Source organism: Macrotis lagotis, chromosome 3 (genome assembly GCF_037893015.1).
Source record: "Macrotis lagotis isolate mMagLag1 chromosome 3, bilby.v1.9.chrom.fasta, whole genome shotgun sequence".
Taxonomy (NCBI): Eukaryota; Metazoa; Chordata; class Mammalia; order Peramelemorphia; family Peramelidae; genus Macrotis; species Macrotis lagotis.
In genome coordinates this window covers 162,052,844-162,077,939 of record NC_133660.1, presented here as the reverse complement: position 1 = coordinate 162,077,939, position 25,096 = coordinate 162,052,844, and the positions used below count along the sequence as shown (strand labels likewise).

Below are 25,096 nucleotides of genomic sequence, written 5' to 3'. Positions count from 1 at the left end.
CTAACCAAATAAGCAGATAATCTAAACTTTTCACTCTTTTCAAATCTTGACAGTCTGTCACTGCTTTAAATTTTGTCATCGTGAATATTAAGTCTCACATCAGTTATCTTTATAGCTAAATTTTTCATGGGATTGTTTCTTTCTTTTCAGGACATGACATGCTTCATGCAGTCAAGCAACAGCAACAACGTTTCAGTGATTTACGAGAGCAGTTTGCCCGAAGACTTGCTAGTCATCTTAACAATGTTTTTGTTCAACAGGTAATTTTACTTTTCTAGTTAAGTTGAAACATTCCTAAGCTTATTGATATTTTACTTTAAATCTTAAGTCTTTTTAAAGATTATTTTATGCATTTAAGTTCTCATTTGTACCCCCCCCTTTAAAACCACCTTAGTAACATATCCTATAGTGCAGTTCACACATTCTTAGGTTTTGATGCCTTTAATTCTATGTATGCACTATGCATACACACATATTTATGTCTCAGAGAGAATTCTCATCGTAGAAAGTTAATTCTCCTTTTCTTAGCCTCAGTTTTCTTATCTGTAAGATGATGGAATTGATTGGACCAAATAAGGTCTCTTCCAGCTGTAACTTCTTTGAATCTATAGAAATCCATTAAGAATAAATATTTATTCCAGGAGAGTCAATGTGGCAAAGTAGATGGAGAGCTGGCTTTGCAGCTAGAATAACCTGGATTCAAGCCACACCTCTGACGCTCACTTTTTTTTATGTCATTGGGCAAATCATTTAATTTCTTGATACCCCAACAACTCTAAGGCTTTTAAGTTGTAGAGACAGTCTCAATTTTCTTTGGTAGATGTTCTTCACCCAGAACTTTCTAAACAAATCACAGATTCAGTAAAAGAAGAAAAATTATTCCTGGGTTATTTTTCATACAGCTTCACCTTTGATGCATTTTGAGGGGTGATATGAATGATCTCACATAGTACTCTGAAATTTTCAGAAAAAACTACCATGTTCACAATCACTATATACATATTATGTACTTGAAAGAAAATTCATGCTCATCATTGTGAGCATTCTCTTCCCTCACGCAAATCAAAAATCCTCCAACCTTCTTATCTTTGTGATCATGCCCATGGTTTTCTATAAGCCCTACATCAAGAATCTACCCAAGGGGCAGCTAGGTGGCACAGTGGATAGAACACCAGCCCTGGAGTCAGGAGTACCTAAGTTCAAATCTGGCCTCAGACACTTAATAATGACCTAGCTGTGTGGCCTTGGCCAAGCTACTTAACCCCGCTTGCCTTGCAAAAAAACCTTAAAAAAAAGAATCTACCCAAGAAAACTGTCAAAGATCCATTTTTTTTAAATGAAATAATGCATACAGTAAAAATGATCATCTATTTTCTCTCATTTGTGGTACAGGACCAGCTCACCTCTGTTACAGTCAGATATAGCCTTAATAATGTTGATCATTGGAACTTTTCACACTCACATACATATATGCACATATGTACATACACACATATACAAAATAAAATTCCTCCCTTAAAATTCTTTATGATTCTAATTGATAATTTTGATAAATAAAATTCTCCACTTTTTTAAATGTGAAAAAACTAATTGATTGTATCAAGGCAAAGGTTCTTAAGTTGTTTTGTGACATGGATCCCTTTGGCAGTCTATTAAAACGTGTGCAGTCTTTCTTAGAATAATGTTTTTAAATATAGGTAATAAAATACATAAAATTACAAGAAAGCAGCCAATTTTATTGAAATTCAGTTATCAAAAAAGAAAAGTTTTTAAATCACAGACCCTTCAATTGAGAACCCCTGTGCTAAATGAACAAACTGTGAATAAAGTTTTATTTAATTTCTGATAATGTAAAGTTCATTGTATCATTTTGCAATTTAGAAAAAATATTTTCAGGGATTTTTTTACTTTTTAGGGAACTTTTCTATTGTCTTTCATAATATACTTATTTCAGTTGTTGGGTTCTTTACTTTTTTTCACGATTTTTCAACTTTTCAAAATACTTATGATCTTGTATTTTATCTCTACATAGTTTACTCAAGCCCTTCTGCAGCTTTATAGCAGGTCCAACTTTCTTTCAGTTCCTGTGAGTACATGGGGTTTGACTCAAGCTTCTTTACTTTATTTTGATGGTTTTATTTGTCAAGCTTGCTGAATCTAACTGAAAGCTACAGACTTGGCTTTATAAATTTGTAACTTGACAGTACTCATATAAGCTGCCAAATAACTGCATTTACAGCTGCTATTTGTGTGCCTTAGCAGATGATATTCTTTGGGCCTGAAAAGCCTGATGGGAAGAAAAATGGGTCTGAATGCACCAATTTTTTATTTGTTTTGATTTAGTAATTTAAAATTATAATTAAATTAATTCCTATAGGATTAAATCAAATAATTGTTTTGGGAAAGCAACAGAATTATAAATCACAGAAAGAATTAATTTAGATTCTTAATTATTTTGTTCTTTGAGTCTAAAAAGGTTATACAGGGGCAGCTAGGTGGTGCACTGGCCCTGGAGTCAGGAGAACTGTAGTTCAAATCCATCCTCAGACATTTCATACTTACCTAGCTGTGTGACCTTGGGCAAGTCACTTAGCCCCATTGCCTTACTAAAAAAAAAAAGAGGATATGCTATTGACAGTACAACAATCTACATAAATTAATATACCTGTAATCTATATAGTCCTTTCTACTCTGTAAGCCTATATGAAGATTTCTTTTGTTTATTGCTACAATGGACTTTTCTCCCTTTCTCTTAAAAACTGACATCTGTGCTTAAAATGAGTCTTCCTATTGTTGACAAACTAGTACATATTATTGCATATTACATATTTAGGATTTAGAATCCTAAAAAATGAGTGCTGCTATAAGAATTTTTAGGATATATATCTTGGTCAATTAAATATTTCAATTACAGGAAAAAATGGTAGAAATCTAATTATTGTATACTTAAATGTTATATTGCAGTAAAAGTTTCCAAATAACTATTGCTTGTTTGCTTTTGATTTATTTCACTGTTAATTGAGCACTTTCAGGGCTAGTGGAAAAATACAGAATTCATTCTTTTTTTATCTCTCCCCTTCCTACTCCCAACCTCTTAGCAGAAATGTTTTCATTTCAGCTGCTTATTTTTATGGATTAAAAATTTCACCTAATCTAATATTTTAATTTGTGTCGAATGTCTATTTTCCTCATAGAGATCTTTGTTTTTCTGTATAGTACTTACTTTCTTATTGGCAAAGGGAGATTAAGATTAACACATAAAGTAATAACCAACCAACAATTTGGAGGATAGTGTGGGGTATGCAACAGTAAATTCATCTATATCAGGAGCTCACTGTATGAAAACATGCTCTACCTGTGCAAGTCTACAACTATTCTACAGTGTTATTGGAGGCATTGGAAGATTAAAGGATTTGTCCATGGCAAGGCCAGTCTTCTCAGCAATACTGTCTATACTCTGATCATCTTCCTCATCCTCCTTCCATTTGTATGTGGACTCTGCCTGAGCTCTGATTAATGAACGTTCACCATATCTTGGTAAGAACCAGCCTTCCACATCAGTTTCTGGTCATTTCCAAGCCATGCTGAGTCACCTCCAAACATAGCTCTCTAGTTCCCTTTAATGTGTTGCCTTTTCCCATTAAAATATGAGCTCCTTGAAGGCAAAAACTGTCTTACTTCCTTTGATGATATTCTCTAGCAGTTAGCCCATGAAAAATAATAATAATAATAATAAATAATAATAAATGTTTAATAAAATTTTTATTTGTCCACTCCTTACTCCATGGCTAGCCTCATATCTACCATATTGCTTCTCAGTACCCAGCAATATAGGGCAGTATATAATTAAGTGAACAAAAAAAATTGGATGAACCTACTTTGAGGTAAATTAGATTGAGATAAATAAGAGTTAGGAAAGAATATTATTCTATATTAGAGTAATGACATGAACAAAGGCAAAAAGGTAGGAATAGGCATACAATGATTGGGGAATAGTGAAAAGACCTAAGAAGGGGAAGGAAGATTGGGACCAAATAACAGAAGACATTAAAAGCCTGGTAGAGGTCTTTAAAAGGTTTGTAGAAAATATGGAGTCATTGAGGCTTTCTGTATAGAATAATAATATGATAAGAATCACATTAAAGAAGGTTAGTCTACCAATGCTCTATAGAACTGGTTGAAAGAAAAAGAAATGAACGTTTATAGAAACAAGAAAAAAAAAGGAACCTTTATCTTTGAAACTTTCAAAAAGTCATCCCCTCAGAAAAAAGAAAATTTTAGAAGGTCAATCCTGTGTCAGTCCTTAAAGGTTAGCTTATAAAATAAGGCAGGCAATTTTTTCATAAAATTTGACATCTTCTCTGCAAAAAGTGCTCTGTCCTCCAGAGAAAATATACTTAGTTGCTTCATTAGCTCCATTTGAATATTGCCATTCTAATGAATAAAATATTTAAACTGAAGGAGATGTAATACTTAATAGAAAATGTTAAATTATACTATGATGTTGGATCTTCCTTTGGAGGACTAGAATTTTATATTGTCCCCATCCTCATGATAGTTAAATTATTATGAACAAATAAGACCTCTTTGTGCCATCACTTTTTGCACTAGGAAATCTAACCATTTAGACAAATGAAATTCTTTCAGATTTTGTATTGGTTATATTTGACCAAACTTTGAAAAATGTTTTTTCTTAGTGTTTTAGTTCCTTCCATTTTGCTTCTATGTTCTATTTAGATTATTAGAGAATGGGAAAGGCATTTGGGAACCTTTTTTTTATGTAACTGATGAATGTTTATATATTGATTTAATCCAGTTTCCTGGTTGTAAACATGCAATATATAATCCCTTGTTTGTTTTTTAAGAAACTGATTCTTGGGGCAGCTAGGTGGAGTAGTGGATAAAGCACCGGCCCTGGAGTCAGGAGTAGCTGGGTTCAAGCTGTGTGGCCTTGGGCAAGCCACTTAACCCCGTTTGCCTTGCAAAAAAAAAAGAAAGAAACTGATTCTTATGATAGTTTGTAAGAAACCCTTTCTGGTTTTTGCTGAATTCTGCAATTGTGTCCTCTCTTTCATTAAAAAAAAAAATTGTTGAGGAAAAAAAGTTTTCTTTCCTGTATCGAGAGCAAAAGTATAGTTAGTTTATGGGGCAGCTAGGTGGCACAGTGGATAAAGCACTGGCCCTGGACTCATGAGTACCTGGGTTCAAATCCAGTCTCAGACACTTAATAATTACCTAGCTGCGTGGCCTTGGGCAAGCCACTTAACCCCATTTGCCTTGCAAAAACCTAAAAAAAAAGTATAGTTAGTTTATAGATTCTATAAATAAATAAATACACACAAAAAAATGGACTTCTATTGAAAAATACTATGGGGGGCAGCTTTGGTAGCACAGTGGATAGAACATCGGCCCTAGAATCAGAAGGACCTGAGTTCAAATGTGACCTCAGATACTTAATAAATGCCTAGCTGTGTGATAGGCAAGTCACTTAACCCCATCGCCTTAAATAAATAATTTTTTTAAAAAAGAAAAATACTATGGGTGTTAATGTACAAAATTATATAATTGATTTTTATCTAATATTCGCTTAGCATTCATTTACCGTTAAAACTATTGTGTACCATCAGTAATTTCTAGCTCTGAGAATCTGGCTTCTTCAACTAAGTAAAATTCTTTTATTCAGGAACATTCATAATAAGAGTAATTTAAGTGAGAAATCATTTACATAAAGAAAAATGCACATGCCATTGTTTCTTTTGGAGCTTCTTATTTTACTTTATTTCTGCATCAAAGTCATAATTCTGAGATTATGCAATTGATAGCATAACAGAAATGATTATATTATTAGTTAATGCTATAATTATACTGTGAAATTTAAGAGGAAAAGAGACTGGGAAAATGAGTTTTCATTTAATATATAGAATAAGCAGAAAAAATGAAATTACATTTTGATAGATACTATAGCTTGAAAACCTTTCTCTTGACATAGATTTACATAAATGTCAGAGGAGACATTTGAACACTTGTACTACATATTACATCCAAAGTAGTCCAAATGTAATTGGTTTTTACAAGCTTTTGTCTTGAAGTCACTGTATAATAGTCAAATTTCCAATGTGTTCCTTCTCATCTTCCTTAGAACATTTGTTTTGCACACTCTATGCTGACTTGGACCAGAGAAGTCAGTAAATATAATCACAAAAAGATGACTCAGTTCCCCACTGCCTTTGGAGTGTGTCTGGATCCAGATAAAAATCTTAACAGTTTTAATTTAAATGAATTAAAAAACAAACAAACCAGGGATTTGTGCTGTGCATCCTCCAATAGTGCTTTTGCATCAATGACTTCCCTGTGAAAATGGTCACTTGCTATGAACTTCTGTTTATAGCTTTTTCCATTGGATTTGTTCTTTGTATTTGTACAGTGGCTCAGTGAAACATGTTGCCATGAGTTGATATTGTAACCAATCAACAAGTGCTTTTAACCAGAAATAAATAAATAAATGTCAGAGGGTCATTATTTCATTATATGGTAAAAGGAAATCTGTAGAAGACCACCTATTTTCAGTGCCCAACTGTCAGAATGACATGGATCAGCAGGATTGTGCCGTGAAGCAAGTTTTACATTAAACTGTTAGACACATCTGGTTTTTCTGTATTTAACATTTGGTTATGATTCAGTCACACCTGGGTTAGTGCTTCTTAACTGGCCTACCTGCTCTTGGTTTCACTCCTTTCTAGAGTGAAACCTCCTGAGAGTTGCCAAAATAATCTTCTTAAAGATAGGTTTAACTGAATCATTTCCCTTCTCAAAAATAATCAGTGACTCCAGATTGCTTCCAAGATAAAAAGTACACAAACCCTTCAGTTTAGGATTTAAAGTTCTTTGTCTGCCCTCAGCCTGCCTTTCCAGACTCTGTCTTTTATTCTAAGGTCATAGAAGGCTGGAAAGGACCTTCAAAAAACTCTTAATCCAACTCATCATATTAAAGATGAGGAAATAGGAAAAAATGACCAGGGGTAGACTTTGAGGTTCATAAATTTCAGTGCTTCTTTTTACTGGAATATGTTGCCTTGTTCCAGCCAATCTTTGGCTTCATTCAGCTTTATAACTCTTGCTGTTTGCCTTTGGGTATACTGTTGCCTACTCTTCTAAGTTTCCCTCTTCTATTCTTTATCTTGTACCATCTCATCAATTATGAGCTTCCTTCTACAGGAATCCAGTGTCCATATCCCCCATTGGCTGTGATCAACTTCTTTACCTATCTGCTCCACATTGAGCACAGTGCCTTGTCCAGGCCTGGGATTGCACAGGGCATAGGTCACTTAATGTGCCAAGCATTGAGAATACAAGTTTTATCTAAAATTGCTTGAATTTTTTTTGTTCAAACTTTGTCTAAATGTCCTTTTTTTTCAATATTGAAGCAAAAATAAAGATACAGATCAGAGAATAGAAGCAAAAGAATCATTAGGTCAAAAATATTGAGATGATTCTATATGATTCCTTGTGAAGCCAATAAGTCTTGTTCATGCAGTAAATAGAAAATAGAATTATTTAACTTTGGGGAAATTTTATTATCTTTTGCTTGAATTTAATTTGTAAACTATGTTGGAAGGCATATTATTACATTTAAATTTCTAATTTAGCTTTATGAATATTCCTTAAAAAGTATTTCCACTTAGAAATTTTAGATGTTTCTTTTGAACTTAAAATGCACACAGACTGAAACTCTCATAAGAAGCAGAATTTAAATATTCACCAATATTCTTTAAATACAGAGTTATGCTCAAAACTTTTTTCAGCAAATTTCTTTGTAAGATTTTTCTTAATTCAAAAAAATTATTTGTACATGCTAATAAAATTATGATTTTTTGTGACAACATATTAAAATGTTGATTACCATTAGAGATTAAACTGTCAATGTTAATTGATTTTCAGGTGATTTAGTTTAGCTCTCCATCCCACTTTTATGATTGTCTAAGTTGATTTGGTATGTTTTTCACATAAGGGTAATTTTATTTGAGGTGAACAAATCAAATAATATGCCAGCATAATATACATATGACTTCAGAAGTCTTACAAGTTTTTTTGTTTAAATGAATATTTATTTAATTTACCTTTCTCCTAAAGCCAGATTTATGTTATTAAATTTTTCCATGTTGTTGGAAAATAATTTTACAGAGAGAGGTAGAATAATTGACCAGCTACCTTAGACAAGGTTTTGGCTTTGACTTCCAAATATTGAGAGAAATTGCCAGTGAATAAAAGCTAGATGTTTAAGAAGAAAATCTGGGGCAAATTTTTTGCATTACATAAATTTTCATGTAAAAAGAGAAGGAATAAATCAAGAGTTTCAACTCCTTACACATCTTTTTTTTTCCATTTTTCAAATGAAGGATTGGAACTAGATAAACCCTAAGATCCTTTCTAATTCTGTTTGTTTGTTGTTGTTTTGGTTTGGTTTGGTTTAGTTTTTTTGATTTTTGCAAGGCATTAGGGTTAAATGAGTTGCTTAGTGTCACCCAGCCAGGTAATTTAAGTGTCTGAGTCTGGATTTGAACTCAGGTCCTCTTGACTCCAGGGCCAGTGCTCTATTTACTGCACCACCTAGCTGTCCCAATACTTTCTAATTCTGAAGCCCCATGATTGTATGAAACAGATTTTTTCTTTGCCCAAGTACACTATGGAGGAAAGTGGGAGAAAGGATGCCATAAATGTAGACATTCTATTGTTAATCAGCTCCCTGTGTGATATACTTATTAATGTTCTGTGTATATATGTATGTATGTATGTAAGCATGCATATATTTTTAAAAGTTGATGACTTAGGAAATTATAAAATTAAGTGTGAAAGTTGACCTTTATTAAATCAACTAATCATTTAATTTTCTAATAGTTAAAGTTTTAAAATATCTTGATGAAAATGTCTTATCATTCCAATAAATCTTTATTTTATAGAGGTGGTCTTAATTGACTGTGTGTTAACACAGCTATATGTTAAAAAAAAAAGTAAGTACTGACTTTTTAGTTTGGTTTTGCCTTGTGAAATTCTATCACTTTGGATATTCATTAGTAGCCATGCTGTATGTGAATAATTTATTTAATTTTATTTTCTTTAGGGACATGACCAGAGTTCCACTCTTGCACAGCACTCCATTGAATTGACTTTGCCTAATCACCATCCTTTCCACAGAGACTTGCTCCGATATGCCAAATTGATGGAGTGGCTAAAAAGTACAGATTATGGAAAATATGAGGGACTAACAAAGGTATGGATTTAACATTCAGATAAAATATTTCACCAAATTATACAGTGTTATCTACTAGAACTAAAAGGTTATGTATTCCCAGAATGATATTTTTAAAAAAACATCTCTATTTATGTGCTTTACCCTGATGAGCTCAAGAAATGCTACACTTAGATAATAGATAATTCCCAATTTTATATATCCAGACCTAATATTGTTCCCTTAATTCTTCTAGACTACATCCAGCCGGTATCTAACTGACAGATTTGGGGAACAATATTAGATCTAGGCCTGTAAAATTTAGACTTTAGCATTGGGAATTCTCTACAGTAAAGTTATCTTTCCATTTATGATCAATTACTGATCACATTAAAGCTATTTTTACTACAGTTAGCTATTTAAATTCTTTGGAGCTCTTTGGAATCTTAACACTAAACTGAATTCTGGTTTAGAATACTTGATACCTGAAGAAAAATATTTTAATTAGTAGAATCTTTGCCTTTTGAAGTTTTATTCACATTAGTGTTTTAAATAATTAAATATAAACAATAAGTTTAATTGCAACAAGTGATTTCTTGCTCAGTAAATATTCAAATAAATAATCAATAAGGTTTTTTGCTTGTGTTTTCAGTATTATTATTTTATCATATGTCATGTAATATTTATGAATTTAATTTTAAGTGAAGAGGTAAGTATTTAGCCAAACTAAAGATGCTTTTGGATCATGCTCAGGGTATATTTTTGTTGACAGTGTTCATACTCTTTACAATAGAATTGACGTGTTTCCCAGGAATGTAATTTGAGCTTGTGGTTTGGGCGCTTAACAAACTAAATATTTTAGAGTACAGTCTAATTTTGGTTACTAAATTATTTCCAAATAATTGGAAAAAAATAAAAGACCAGTTTTTTTTTTTTTCAGAAGATATGATAATGGGGGCAGTTAGGTGGCATAGTGGATAGAGCACTGGCCCTGGAATCAAGAGTACCTGAGTTCAAATGTGGCCCAGATGCTTAATAATTGCCTAGCTGTGTGGCCTTGGTCAAGCCACTTAACCCCATTTGCCTTGCAAAAACCTAAAAAAAAAAAAAAAGTATGATAATGACTAGGGAGTCCCATTTGAGTACTGTCATGGTGATACTTCCTCATCAGAGCAAGGACTTGATATTTAGAATAAAAATAACATTTATGGAAATTAATAATGAGCACTGTTATATTTTGAATGGTTCCAATCATTCTCTGTCCACCACCCCCAATAAGATTGTTGAATCTGACTATATGTCCCATCGAAAAGTTCCATTTTTGCCAGGTTGGAAAATAAACTATCATCTTCGTTTTTTTTTTAACTTGATGATCATCATTAAATTACATTAGCTCAGAAAGGCTTCCCCCAGCTTAATTTTTGTATTCAATTTGCTTCACTATTATTTTTTAAGAAGTCAATCAGATTCATTATTTATATGTTTTTTGAACATTTGGTTTAGTGGGAAGAGTAGTTGTCCTAGAGTCAGTGAATCTAAGTTGGAGTCTTGACTTTGACCTTTACTAGCTGTGTGATCTTAGGCCAGTTATTTTTAATCTTTGTGTGCCTCAGTTTTCTTATATGTAAAGAGGATATTGGGGGGTTAATAACTTGTACTGCTTACCTCACAGTGTTATTGTGAAGAAAGTGTCACATAAATTTTAAAGTAATATGTAAATGTTGAACTGCCATTAATAAGTGATGATACTAGTTTTATTTAAATGGATGTCTGAGCTCCTTCAGGTAAGCTGCAGATGGTGGTCTTCAGGGCCAGAATAAAAATATACTTTAAAAAATTAATGGAGTTAGCAGCTATGAATTCTTAAGTTGGTAAATTTAAGTGAGTCAGCATTTATGCCCAATTTTAGGTGGTAATAGATCAAAGTCCCTTAAAAATATAAAGTAACATTTGAGTATTTGACAGATGGTCATATTTATGGTCTTTTAAAGTCAAAAAGTTGTCTTAAAATCTGAAGAAATGGTAACCACTGTGATTCCTGAAGGAGTTAAGTCTCAGTAGATAAATGAAACCTCCCAATGAAATGGGAACTTAGGTTATTTTTTTTTACTCCATGGCTAGCCTATAGCAAGGTGAAGCATATTTTCAACATATACAAAATCATGTGGAAGGATCATGACTATTTCAAAATATACAAAGATCAGGGCAGGGATTGAGAAATTGTATAAGAATTATGTAATTATCATTAATATAAAATGTACACTGAGAAAACCATCATGCTCCTTAAAGTGACACTAATATTTAATCGCATTTTTGAATCATGTTTTCTGTAGGAACACATCTAAAATTATGAGGAAAGTCAACAAAACTTATGCCAATATTTGTTTTGTATTTAACTAATCAAAAATATATAATTTCATGAAAAATAAGTTGAGGCTGTCAAAGGATCTCTATAATGATAATTTTAAAAATCTGTACACCACAGTTCTCCTAGTATGAATTTGTTAAACAATTTTTGGCACTTAGTTTAACCCTTAATGGAGGAATCTGTGGTCTCCTACTCATGATTAAAGAATTGCCCTGAAAGGATAAAATATTTTTGTGTGACTTTGAGTAAGTGAAAAATAAAAGTATTTTTTATGGAAAATATTAGAGGCATTTAACTAAAGCTCAGATGAATCAATTTTATATTAACAAATTTCATTCAGTGATGATCTCCATTAGAGGTAAGTCATCAGTATTAGATTTAAAATAACATTTTAGGGGCAGCTAGGTGGCGTAGTGGATAAAGCACCGGCCCTGGAGTCAGGAGTACCTGGGTTCAAATCCGGTCTTAGACACTTAATAATTACCTAGTTGTGTGGCCTTGGGCAAGCTGCTTAACCCCGTTTTGCCTTGCAAAAACCTAAAAAAAAGCCCCAACATTTTATAGTATATATCATGGTTTGTATAATTTGGCCATGGAGATTGAATAGAACCCAATTAATGCAGAGCTTCAGAATGAAAGCCACTGGGAGAAGTGGACTGTGGGAGGGAACAAGTGTGTCAGTCAGAACCAGAGTTACTACTTCAGCTGAGGATCAGTATTTGGAAAAATTAAATTACAGTTGGAATGATGGGAAGAAAGGAATGGGAATGTTTTGCTCTGGGCTCTGCCTTCTTCTATGAACACTGCCTTCTGCAAACCCAGGTGGGGTGGTAGGTAGGGTGGCAGGTAGGAATGGATCTCATAAGTCTCATACAGCAGCTCCCACCCTTGAGACAGAACTTCTGCTATGTTGGTAAAAGAGATAAAATCATAGATAGAGTACTCAATAAAAATTATCCTGTGGAGCATACTTTGGAAAACTAGTTTGTGGGAAAAGATCAGATAAAGCTTCAGATGACTTTTAAATCAAAATTTTGAATGTACTTAAATAGCTTTTTTTATTAGTTTTAAAAGTTTATATTGTTGAATTGTTTATGTTACATTAAAATATGCATACTCCATTTTTATTTAAGAATTACATGGATTATTTATCAAGGCTTTATGAAAGAGAAATAAAAGATTTCTTCGAAGTTGCAAAGATCAAAATGACAGGCACCACTAAAGAAAGCAAAAAGTTTGGTAAGGAAAGCTGCCTTGTTTTAATGCCCTTTTTCACTTTATACTTTTAATTGTGCTAATAATTATTGAAACTTTTTTAAGGAACCTGAAGTACACAAGGTACAAACAGTGGGTAGAAATAAAAAACTCAATTGTTATTTACATTATTTAAAAAAAGAATCACTTATTGGTATTGATTGTGCAGAAAGCATATTATGAATGCTAGAATATGTAGAATGTGTATGACTATACACAAATAATATAATTTGAAATTAGGTATCTTGACAAAAGTACTGAGAAAGAAAGTTCTAATATTCATTCATGAATTCCATACTGCCTTTCTTTGCATCCTTCTACCAAGTTTCTTAACCTTTTGCTGTCATATGGGAAATGGAGAATATTTCTGCTATTTTCCTGGGTTTGTAAAGGGATTTTTTTTTTTCAAGGAACTGAAAAGATATGCTAAGATATATCTCTTCTAATAGTGCAGCTTTTCTCTTGCCTTCCTTTGGGTAAGAAAAAATCTCCTTATTAGTATTTATGACTTCAAAAATATGCTTAAATGGAAACTTTGGTTGTAAAATTATTTGAAAAGATAGTTAGTAAAAGTTTCAGGTTGTGAAGTTATTTATCTGCTAAGGCCACATTCTGCTCTTGCATGTTCCCATCCCTGGAGCTCCCCCGGAAGGAGTTATGTGCCTATTCAAGTCAAGATTTAGCCTTAAATGGCTACGAATGTTCTTAGTGTGTCTGCATAGCTCCCCTTTAGATTAATGAGTTTAACATTTGTTTGTTGAAAGGAGCCTGTACCCTAAGCAGCTTTGATCATTAGGAATCCTTTTTTTGAAAAATGAAAAAACAAACATGAAAATGACTTCTTATAATAGGTCATTTTAAAGTGTCATTTACAGTGGAAAGACCTATCTTTAAAACAAAAGTGGTTGGGGTGGCTAGGTGGTGCAGTGGATAAAGCACCAGCCCTGGAGTCAGGAATACCTGGGTTCAAATCCAGTCTCAGACACTTAATAATTACCTAGCTGTGTGGCCTTGGGCAAGCCACTTAACCCTATTTGCCTTGCAAAAACCTAAAAAAAAGTGGTTTTCTTGCTATTTTCTAGGCAAAAAGAAAAAAATGAAGCAGGAATTGAATATATATATATATATATATATACATATTTCTAAGAATTGGATGTACTGGTTCAAACTTATAATTTTGTTTGCAATAGCATATCCAGTTCATTTATCACATAAATATTTGGTGCTCTCATAAGAATACAGTGTGCATGTGTTGTCTTAAGAACAGCTTGGGGACAATTGGCTTTGTATAACACAAATGCTAACTCATCCTAAAGGTTAACTGTTTCAAAATAGCAATGTGTTTATTTCCCAGTTAATGTTTTCACCATTGACTTGTGATGCTTTTTTCTGAGTGAAGAAGTTTGATTTGAACAGTTATTTGTCTGATTGTTGTCATCAAGTATATTTGTCACCTCTTGTTAGTGAATAATTTTATTTGAGGGGGGAAGAATTCTTCTTTGATGCATAGAAAATGATACAATACCAAGTATTTATATCTTTCAAGTATTCCTTATGAGAGATATAATAACTTATTTTCTTTGAGGTTGCCAAATATAAGATTTATGTCAAAGTAAGAAAATAAAAGTGAAACACTCTGAGCTTCTTGGAATACAAATACTGTTTAATTCAGGGGTTACAGTAATATTTTTAAATTATTAAGCTTAAAATAAGAGGACTATAAACTCTTTAAAAGGCCTCACTTTTACTTTCCTAATATTTTTAAGAATATTCTTAAATAAGTTTGTTAAAAGGATAAAAAATAAAAGTATAATTTCCAGCATAATTTTACATTTAAAAGGAGTATTAAATTATATCTTTCTCTTATGTGAAGGCATAATAAGTTATTAAAAGAAAAAATTCTTCTCTTAAAATGTGGATTATAAAAAACAATTAGGTTCACCTTAGTTTTGTAGCATTTTAAAACATTTCAAATTACAGCCAAATTATTTACTTATTGAAGATAAAAAAGTATATGCCATAGCTCAAAGCAAAATAATTATTTGACAAATAATAACTGAATAAAATTGAATTTGGTAATAATAAGTATAACTATTGCTGTTTATTACTTAATTGAAATAATTTGGCTTGACACTATTCAAGTTTCAAATGTGAACTTGCTTAGGCATTTTGGGAGTGCCACATACTGATAGAAAATAGAATAGTATTTTGTATATATATTCCAAAAGTATATTTATAGTCAGGAATTTTTGCTTTTCATGTTAAGAAATCTGTTTTTAGTCACTCTTGAAGTAAATATTATTTGATTAGCTTGAATTAAAAAATAAATGAAAAATGATTGGCACAAAACTATTTTTCTTATACATGGTATTCATCTATACCATCACTGTTGTCCTTTGAACAATAACTTTTTAGAAATCCTCAGGATTGTTTTTCAGAAGTGAAACTTTGTCCTTTTTATTTGTATTTCACAACTCTAATTTAGGATCAAGGATCAAGAACCATGAAAGCAGTTTCTTATTGTTTTTATTTTTAGATCTTTTTGGGGTAAATTTAGTCATTTTTATTCATTTAATTATATATGGCACCAGATTTTAAATATGACCTATGGACCTCTTTATTTAATATTCTTAATAATGGATCTTTTTTTACTTTACATGTCTTCCTTATACTGAGAGCTCCTATTGATTTCCAAAGGTAGAACTCTACAAAAGATTCACGAAGGTCTATAAATGGACAAAAGAATCACAAACATTTCATTTAAATAGTAGCCAAAGATTTTTGCAGGGGAAGATGAAGGGGGAGGGGAAAATGACTTAAATTAAAAACCTTTTTGTGATGTACACTAATTCACCTTATTGGTAAGGTCTATAGATATTAAAAGCTTTTATAAGCTTTTTTCAGATTTTTGATTGCCAGGTCAGCCTTTGGTAATTGGGAATAGTGCTTTCATTCCTAGAAGAGAGAGAATCACCTGGAATTTTATGCTTTGATCTTGAACTACAGTACTGCTCCAGTATACTAGAAAGTGCTCTGTAAACAAGTATTTGACTCCTTACAACAACGTGCAACATTTCCTATCTAGGTGTGCATTAGCCCAACATTTTATCCCTCAGATTTTTATAATGTTATAGTTTTATTTAGTTTATGTTCAAATTAATTATGTTTTCATTTCCTGTTTCATTTTGTGGTTCTTTTCCTTGCTCTTTTTCAGTCTCTTTAAATAAATTATTGTCTGAGGTCAAAATATTTCTGATAATAATTTTTAATTAAAATGAAAAAATTAAACAAAAATGTCAAATGATGCAAGGAAGTTCAGTTTAATATCTTTATTTGCAAATAATCACTGATCAGCCTCTATTTAGAACTGAGGGATTGTAGACTAGAAATAATTTTTCCCTATAATTTTTTAAAGTCTTCATTAAATTCCATGAAGCTGGGTACTAAGAAATTCAGTTTGAAACCTTCCTCATGTGGTTATATTTTTGGCAAAATAAAAAACCATTTAGCACAGTGGAAACTGGTTTCAGGAACCATCATTAACAATAAATATTGAATTCTGTCTCATAAGCACTTGCTTTTGTAAATTGAGCTTTTCTGTCAAATAGAGGATATGTTTCTATCTGTGGTGAAATGAATTACTTTGTAATAGATTTCCACTGCACTAAATGATTTAAATGAACATTTCTACATAAATTATATTTGTCCAAATATCTAAATTTAAGACCATTACTTTAATAAATATTTTGTGTTAAATATATATATATATGGATAAGTATCCATATTTATTTTATCATAAAAGTTTTCAAAAGTTTAAACAAATATCTGTAACCTATATTTGAATAAAAATATTTAAAAGAATGCATCATATTTGTAAAACTTTCTCACATATAATTTCTAGAACAATAGCTGACAACTAAACCTGTGTTTGCAACTGTAGTTATGATTCCCTTAGTTCTTTGCATGTGTCTTTCAAACTAGAGCTTAACTTCCTCTTGTGCATGTTTTGTGTGAAATGCAGTTAATTAACTTGTCTTTGTCTTTGATGCTTGCAACCTAATCCATCCCAGCTACACTGCCTCGAAAAGAAAGTGCTGTCAAACAAGAAACAGAGAGTGAGTATGATTAGTGCATCAGCAGGTATTCTCAATGCATGTTTGTTTATGTGTAGAAACTAGTTATATGTTGTGAAATGATTGATTATTCTAAGTTGTAAGGTATATGTTAAAGAAATGCGATATGAGAACAGTGCTGAGGCTAAGAAATATACAAGGTAATTAAGCTTATTTGTCAGGTGATAGACCCTTATGTCAGATATATGCAAAACAACTAACTGACATTTCTGTTTTCAGGTTTGACTTAATAGGACTTAATTTTTTAAGTCTTATGGATGGGGCCAAATATTTCATAGTTGAGTTAAGATTTCTTTTAATTTCCTCCTGTATTTCACTAATTTTCCTCCTGACCCAAACCACAACTAAATGAAAAGTATTTTCCCCCCACAGAGGAAACTATGTCTTGTTTAACTGAATTTTTATAACTAGAAGAAGGATTTTTCTTCTGACTGCCTTATTGTCATTCTTACTTTGGATATTTACTGCATATCTTTTATATAGATATGCTTAACATCTAAAAACTGGGACCTTCCATAATAAAGTTAATAACATTTATAAATATTGTAGTTTAAAAGTAAATGTTTTTAAGTATGTTTTCAGACTTTGAAGAATTTCATTTTAGCATTGTCCTTTATGTTCAAAGTAGAATTCTATTTTTAAGATAAGGTATATGAATATAATGTAGAAGGGAATAATAGTAAGATTTGCTTTTATTCTCCAAAAGTAAATAAAGACTGTCATCTGGTACCACATTAAGGACATTAGCAAACTCTGCTACTCTTACTTTTGTATTTTTAAAGCTTTGGGATACCTTGTGCAGAGCCAGCTTGGTGTACCATCACACAATATACTGCCAGGTTCTTTTATTTAAAGTGGCACCCTCTTCAGTTTCTGAAATAATTGGGAGGAGGGTTAAGAAGCCACAAAAATAAAACAAATTTTACCCTGACCCTTGCTCATAAAAAAGAAAAAAGACAATGTGTTGCTAAGTTTATCATATAACCTTTGTAGAACCAGGACCTCAGAGTAGTAACTTTGGTTTATTCTGCACACTTTTTTACACCTAAGGCATTATCTTTCATAGTTTCATTATTTCATAGGTCTTCATGGAAGTTCTGGGAAATTGACTGGATCTACATCTAGCCTAAATAAACTCACTGTTCAGAGTTCTGGGAGTCGTAGATCTCAGTCATCCTCTTTGTTAGATATGGGAAACATGTCTGCCTCTGATCTTGATGTTGCTGACAGAACCAAGTTTGATAAGGTAAAATAAATTTGATTTAAAAATTTTTTACATGAAGTTTTGCTCCTTAGTATAAGTTTAGCTTGAAATATTATTTTTCTTGGATTATATTATATTAAAAAAGTGAATGTAAGCACCTGGTGGGTATACACAGGTATGTGTGTGTGTGTATTGAGAAAGAGTAAGAGAGAAAGGAACACAGAAAAGGTAGAGAGGTAGCTTGACATAACATATTGAGAACTGACTTCAAATTCAAGACAACCTGGTATCTAGTCCTGTTTTTGGTAATATACAAACTTTGTGATGTTGAACAAGCAACTTAATTTCTCAGTTTCTGCAGACAGTTTTCTATAACAGACTTGCAGGATTGTTGGTCTAAACTGTTAGAAGGAATTTCTTCCTAGAAATTTACCTCACCAATGAAATTATAGATCCATATCAAAATATCTATTTACATATATGTAGTACCTGTATACATACACAGAATATTTTTATATTGTAATCTATAAAATTGCTTTCCCTTTTTTGTTGTTTTTTTTAGCTATCATCATGTTCAAGAGTATATTTATTGGCTAACTTACTACCTAAAAGTTTGTTTCTTTTTTATATTCTTTTTTTATTTTAGGTTTTTGCAAGGCAATGGGGCAATGTGGCCCAAGGCCACGCAGCTAGGTAATTATTAAGTGTCTGAGGTAGGATTTGAACTCAAGTACTCCTGACTCCAGAGCCGGTGCTCTTTCCACTGCACCACCTTGCTGCCCCTCTTTTTTATATTCTTAAAGATTAGTATTTCTATAATTGAAAGCTACCTATTCAGTCAAAATTTTTCCACCATTTAATTCAGGATCAATCTGGCATCTCATGTCTCAAAACTATAAAGTATACCAGTATATCCAGTTTAGGTAGCTAATTAAATCCTGTCAAGATTTTGATAAGTAAAAGAATAAATGGCAATGAGTAACAAAGTGAGTAACCCTATGGATAGAATTCTGGGATTTATAGTCAGGTTCAAGTCCCACCTTTAATATAAAAGCAGAGGGCCATGAACAAGTCATTTAACTTCAGAAACTCAGGTTACTCTCATCAGAGACAAAAGGTGATTTGTATTAGTTGGAAGGCATTCTACATCAATGCAAAGTTCCTAAGCTTATACTAGTATATTTATAATAATAATAATAATAATAATAATAATAATAATAATGTTAGGGGCAGCTAGGTGACTCAGTGAATAGAGCACCACTCCTGGAGTCAGGAGGACCTGAGTTCAAATGTGGCGTCAGACCCTGAATAATTACCTAGCTGTGTGAACTTGGGCAAGTCACTTAACCCTATTGCCTTGCAAAATAGCAAAAAAAAAAAAAAAAGATACAATAACAATAATGGCTACCATTTTTTAATCACTTTCTGATTTGCAAAAGCACTTTACATGTATTTCATTTGATCCTCACAACAATCCTGAGAGATAGGTGCTATTATTATTTCTCTTTTACCAATGAGGAAACTAGGGGTAAGAGATAAATGACTCAAATCAGGAAGATCTTATTTGAATTCAGGTCTTCCTAGCTCCTAGTTCAGTGTTCTATCCACTTTACCATTTAGTTGTTTGATATGAAAAAGACTGGCTGTCATAATAAATACTATAATATATCTTATACTGATAGATTATGTGTAAAAGTTCTAATTTATTTTCTTTCCTTCCCTTCTAGCTTTGAAATAAGTAACAATTTTATGGGTGAGCCTTCAACTATAGTCTAAATTTTTATAAATTATGAAAATTTCCAATTTCTTGGTTTTACTCAACCTAAATGAAGGACTTAGTCTTGAGATTCATTTGAAGAGATTTGAGAAAGCACTTTCCCTCTTCAGAAAGAAGCAAACTAGAATAAAAATTTTATTATGGTTCAGTGATTTAATGGATTAATTTGCTTTTCTTTAGATCTTTGAACAGGTTCTAAGTGAATTAGAACCCCTATGTCTAGCAGAGCAGGACTTCATAAGTAAATTTTTCAAACTTCAGCAACATCAGAATATTCCTGGAACTGTGGTATGGCTCATATTTAGTTTGGTTATATCATGTAATGTTAAATATTTCATCAGAATTTATATATAACAACCTGAGAAAAAAGTAGAACCAAATTTCAAGCAATATGTATAATTTTGTCCAATTTGTGTGGTTTTACAAGATGATCAAAATGAATTAAATAAGAATTAATTTTTCAGAAAAATGTCATACCCTTATTTTTTCATATTAGTAAAAAATTGCTTTCAACTTATCTTACAGAAGAGTATGATAAAATATCAATTTAAATACACCTATACATGAAATAAAAAGTATGACTTTCAAGATGTATTAATGGATGGTACAGGGCTCATTGCTGGGACAGAATGAAAAATCAAGAAACCTAAATCCTAGTTCTGACTATGTAGCTAACAATCTCTGACACTAGCTAAGTCATTTAGCAACCTAGCTTTCTCATCTGTAAAGTGTGGATGACTATAACAGGTCTCACCTGGCATGATCATTATTGAAAGGACTAAACAGAAGGAAATAAAGATACCCAGAGGAATAGCAAAATTAAGTGATGCAAGCATGTATCAATCTTTGAGTTACCAGAAACATAAATTCCCTACTACCTTTGGCACTGTTTCTGCAACTTAATATTTCTCATGGATGAGTCTCTTTCATCATAAGACTCTTAACTACTGTTTCTTAATTTTTTTAAAAAAGTACTTACATTAGAGCTTTTAAAGGGTTACAAAATAATTTTCATATTTTACCTCAAGTGATCACCACAATAATCTGATGAAACAGCCAGAGTAAGTATTTTAACCCCATTTTATGATGAGAACATTGAAACAAAGGGGTCAAGTCAATGACTTGCCTAGAATCACACATCCGTTGAGTAAACTTGGATTCAGGTCTCTTGATACATAGCACTCTTTTTTTCTATAAGAGATATCTTTCTTCAATAACACAAATATTTTTTAAGTAGTAATTCTTGTTGGGCTTTTAAATGGCATTAAATTCTGATGTTAATGCTATGATAGGACAATAAAACAAACAAGCAAAAAACCTCAACCCAAAAAATTAAAGTTATTACTTGAAATTATCTAGGTTTCTGATTGTTGTAAGTTATGGATTTTTTTCCTTAAGTGATTCTTGGTTAAAAGTTAAGTATAGATACTTAGATAAAATCTTAGGTACTAGGCAGCATGTTGAAACATAAAACAAATTATAAATAATTTGTGCCTTATTAATAATTATTGCCTTTTAAAGATGTAGTTTTTAATAAAATATTCTCTTCTAGGCACTAATGTTTTAAAAACATTTTAAAGATGAGCAGGTTACTTGATATATTTGATATATAAATGAGTAGTTTATTTAATATATAAAGTAGTTTAAATGGATATCTTTATTGTCTAATGGTAATATATATAAAATAACTAAATTTTTTAGACTGAAACAGAAGATTTGGATGGAGGAATGTTATCACGGCAGTATAGCTCTGGTGTACTACAGTCTATATCATCTGAGTATGTGTGCTTTTTTCTTTTTTAATTTTAGAGAATAAAATTTTAATTCCCCTAAAGTAAAATTTTTTATTTCTCTCCTGTAGTGAAAAGAAGTTAAAATTAATATTGTGCTCATAGTCTTGTATTTGGGTTTATCATTAGGATAGTGGTCTCAAATACTTTATTATGCTTATTACTGGTTGAATTGAAAGTTTCCATGCATAGCATAGCCTCAACTTCTTCAACCCTTGAATTCTTAACTTGGGATAGGAAATAAGAACTGAACTTCATTGGTCAACAAATTATGACTGGAGGCCAAATCTAGTTTATGCCTGTTTTTGTATCTAGTGAACTAAGAATGTTTTTTACATTTTTTAGATAGACTGAAATTCAATTCAGATTTTGAAATTTGTATCTTATTTAAGTTTTAAATGAAATTTGGATGTATTATATAGTTTTTTACTTCAGGAAAACAAAGATGTCTTTGACTGTGACATAATTTGCCACACCATCAGTGATAGCCTTTGAAAGGCATTCAATTACTCCATAGAGTCATATTTGTATAACACTTTCAGAGAATATAAATGACAAAAATTCTTTCTTAATCAAGAAAATATTTGTAAAACTGGAAGATAAAGTATTTATTATTTGTATTATGTGAAAATAATTTTCACTCATGTGACAACAGCTTAATAGAGCTAGAGAAGAATTAATATGAAATCTGTGCTAAATTTTCTATGCTTTGTTTGTTCTTTGAACAGGAAAGATATGATTCGCCAAATGATGATTAAAATATTTCGCTGCATTGAGCCAGAACTGAACAATCTGATTGCATTAGGAGACAAAATTGATAGCTTTAACTCCCTCTACATGCTAGTCAAAATGAGTCATCATGTATGGACTGCACAAAATGTGGATCCTGCTTCCTTTCTCAGTACCACATTGGGAAATGTTTTGGTGACTGTAAAAAGGAATTTTGACAAATGCATTGTGAGTTTCTTATTACTTAAATTTAAGTAATCATAAATGACTAAATAATTTCAGATCCTGCCAAGAGGAGGAACTTCTTTTCCTTTCTTCAAAGCTTTGAAATTGTTGGTAAGGATATACAGTGAAACTGGCTGGCCATTTTCCCTTTACCATCCTCTAAATTAAAAAAAAATAGAATAAGAGTTGCAGTAGTGACCACTATCAAATTTAGGAATTAACACAGAAGTTAGAATTAGAATTTTAGTTATTTCATACATCAGTTTGTTAAACTGATTATAACAGGTATTTAAAAAATGCATAGGGGGGCAGCTAGGTGATGGAGTGGATAAGAACACTGGCACTGGAGTTAGAAGAACCTGAGTTAAAATGCAGCCTCAGACACTTAATAATTACCTAGCTGTGTGACCTTATGCAGGTCACTTTAACTCCATTGTCTTGCAAAAATAAAAAACTGCCTAGGGAATCAACTTTATAGTGAAGGACTTCTCCAAACCTGGCTAGGATAGTTCTCACATAATAATCTTTTACTTGTCCTGTACTCAAAACTTCCAGATTAATAAGACCTACGAAAGCTTACATTGTTAGTTGACCTATATCTTGAAGAGCTGCATATCTCCCTAAAAGGGTGAAAACACAAAAGATCAATGTTAAGGTTGTTGTGGGAACTGCATTTTCCCCCAATCTTTAGATATGTTTTTCCAAAAAAAAAAAAAGTTTATGTAATCTGTATGTGTTTGGGCATCAATATTATAATTTTTTTCTAAAAATGAGTAAATAAAATTACATGATTATTTAGCATCTTGATTAACCTTAGTAATAGAAACCTAGACATAACGTGAAATTTTTTGAAATTGATGGCTATTTTTTGGACTGACAACTTCAGCTTTGGTCAGTACACTATTAAATAAATTGACTTCATACTAAGAAGTAGTAGAGTTAATTCTTTAAAAACTCATCTTTTGGGGGCAGCTAGGTGGCGCAGTGGATAAATCACCAGCCCTGGAGTCAGTAGTACCTGGTTCAAATTCGGTCTCAGACACTTAATTACCTAGCCATGTGGCCTTGGGCAAGCCACTTAACCCCATTTGCCTTGCAAAAACAAAATAAATAAATGAATAAATAAACAAACAAATAAATAAAAACTCATCTTTTTTTTTGCCTGTCTAGAAGTAACGCTATATGGAAAACCAGAAGGTAAATGGGCTAACACAAAAACCAAAAAAGGGACCTACCTACATTCACAAACTAGATAATCATTTCATATATATATATCAAGAATTGATTTATAAAATTTCAGTGCTTAAAGAATTTACAAAATGTGTTTGTTAATTGCCTTTACCAACATAATATAACTTTAAATTGCATACCTCTCTCCATTAAGATTTATTCCCCTCATTTATTTCTCTTACATGTCAATAATGGATCTATGCCAATTCAGGACTTCCCATCAACCTTATAGGGAAGGGAAAGGAAGGGAAGGGAATAGACATTTATATAGTACCTACTATGTGCCAGGTACTGTCTACAGACTTTTTAATATTATCTCCTCAGATCCTCAGAACCACCCTTGGAGGGAAATGCTATTATTATTTCCATTTCACAGATGAAGAAACTAAAGTTAGGAAGTGTTCAGGGCTAGATTTGAACTCAGATCTTCCTGTCTTCAGACCCAACACTCATATCTCCTGTATCACCTAGCTGCCTTTTATTACCCAAGGGACAAGGGAGGGAATGAATTATATTAACATCAAATACATATTTATAGTTTAATAGGATTTAGAGCTAAGAAAGTCACATGTAGTTTAAATCTCTTATTTTCCATTTGAAGAAACTGAGATTCCTGGAGGTTGAGGGAATTGCCCATAGTCAAGATTTGAATCTGTCTCCAAAAATAGTGCCTTTCCCACTATAATAAATAACCTTTCCAGGTATATTTGTGTTCTAAGCATACTTCTGTTTGCCTAGGATGAGTGATCTTAAATTTAGTTTAAAAACATTGAGTACCTGCTAGGTGTAAACTATTGTGCTCAGAAAACCTAAACTAAAAAGAAGTACTCCCTGCTTCAGGGAGTTGATTGTGGTGCTCTTGGTAATTGTAAATTCATATTTAACTTAGAAACAGAAAATTGATATGGCCAAAAAGAAATGATTCCAGGAATGAGGTTTAAACCAACCAACCAAAAAAAAAAAGATGATGAACAGGGGGCATGGGCAGAATTAAGTCTAAAGCAAGAAAACTAATAGAACTGAATCCATATTTTGAGGCTGAGGGCACTAAGTTCATGAGCTACAGTTGTAGAATCGGAGTAAACAAGACAAGAAGTAGATTTTTCAGGGATTACTTCAACCCTTGGCAAAAAAATCGTAATATCCTTAGGATCAAGGTT

At 32.0% G+C, this 25,096-nt stretch overlaps 1 protein-coding gene across 6 annotated transcripts in view; it reads left to right on the top strand.

Annotated features, from left to right (window-relative positions):
• Positions 1 to 25,096, top strand: part of EXOC1 (exocyst complex component 1) — a 63,717-nt gene that overhangs the window by 21,462 nt on the left and 17,159 nt on the right. For 3 of the 6 annotated variants that reach the window (XM_074229391.1, XM_074229392.1, XM_074229393.1), the window contains exons 8-16: positions 151 to 260; positions 2,033 to 2,086; positions 9,119 to 9,268; positions 12,728 to 12,833; positions 16,919 to 16,963; positions 18,064 to 18,227; positions 20,143 to 20,250; positions 21,664 to 21,740; positions 22,481 to 22,709. In XM_074229391.1, the coding sequence (XP_074085492.1) occupies positions 151 to 260; positions 2,033 to 2,086; positions 9,119 to 9,268; positions 12,728 to 12,833; positions 16,919 to 16,963; positions 18,064 to 18,227; positions 20,143 to 20,250; positions 21,664 to 21,740; positions 22,481 to 22,709 (1,043 nt within the window). The remainder of the gene's footprint in view (positions 1 to 150; positions 261 to 2,032; positions 2,087 to 9,118; positions 9,269 to 12,727; positions 12,834 to 16,918; positions 16,964 to 18,063; positions 18,228 to 20,142; positions 20,251 to 21,663; positions 21,741 to 22,480; positions 22,710 to 25,096) is intronic. The other 3 variants (XM_074229394.1, XM_074229395.1, XM_074229396.1) reach the window with 3 other exon arrangements.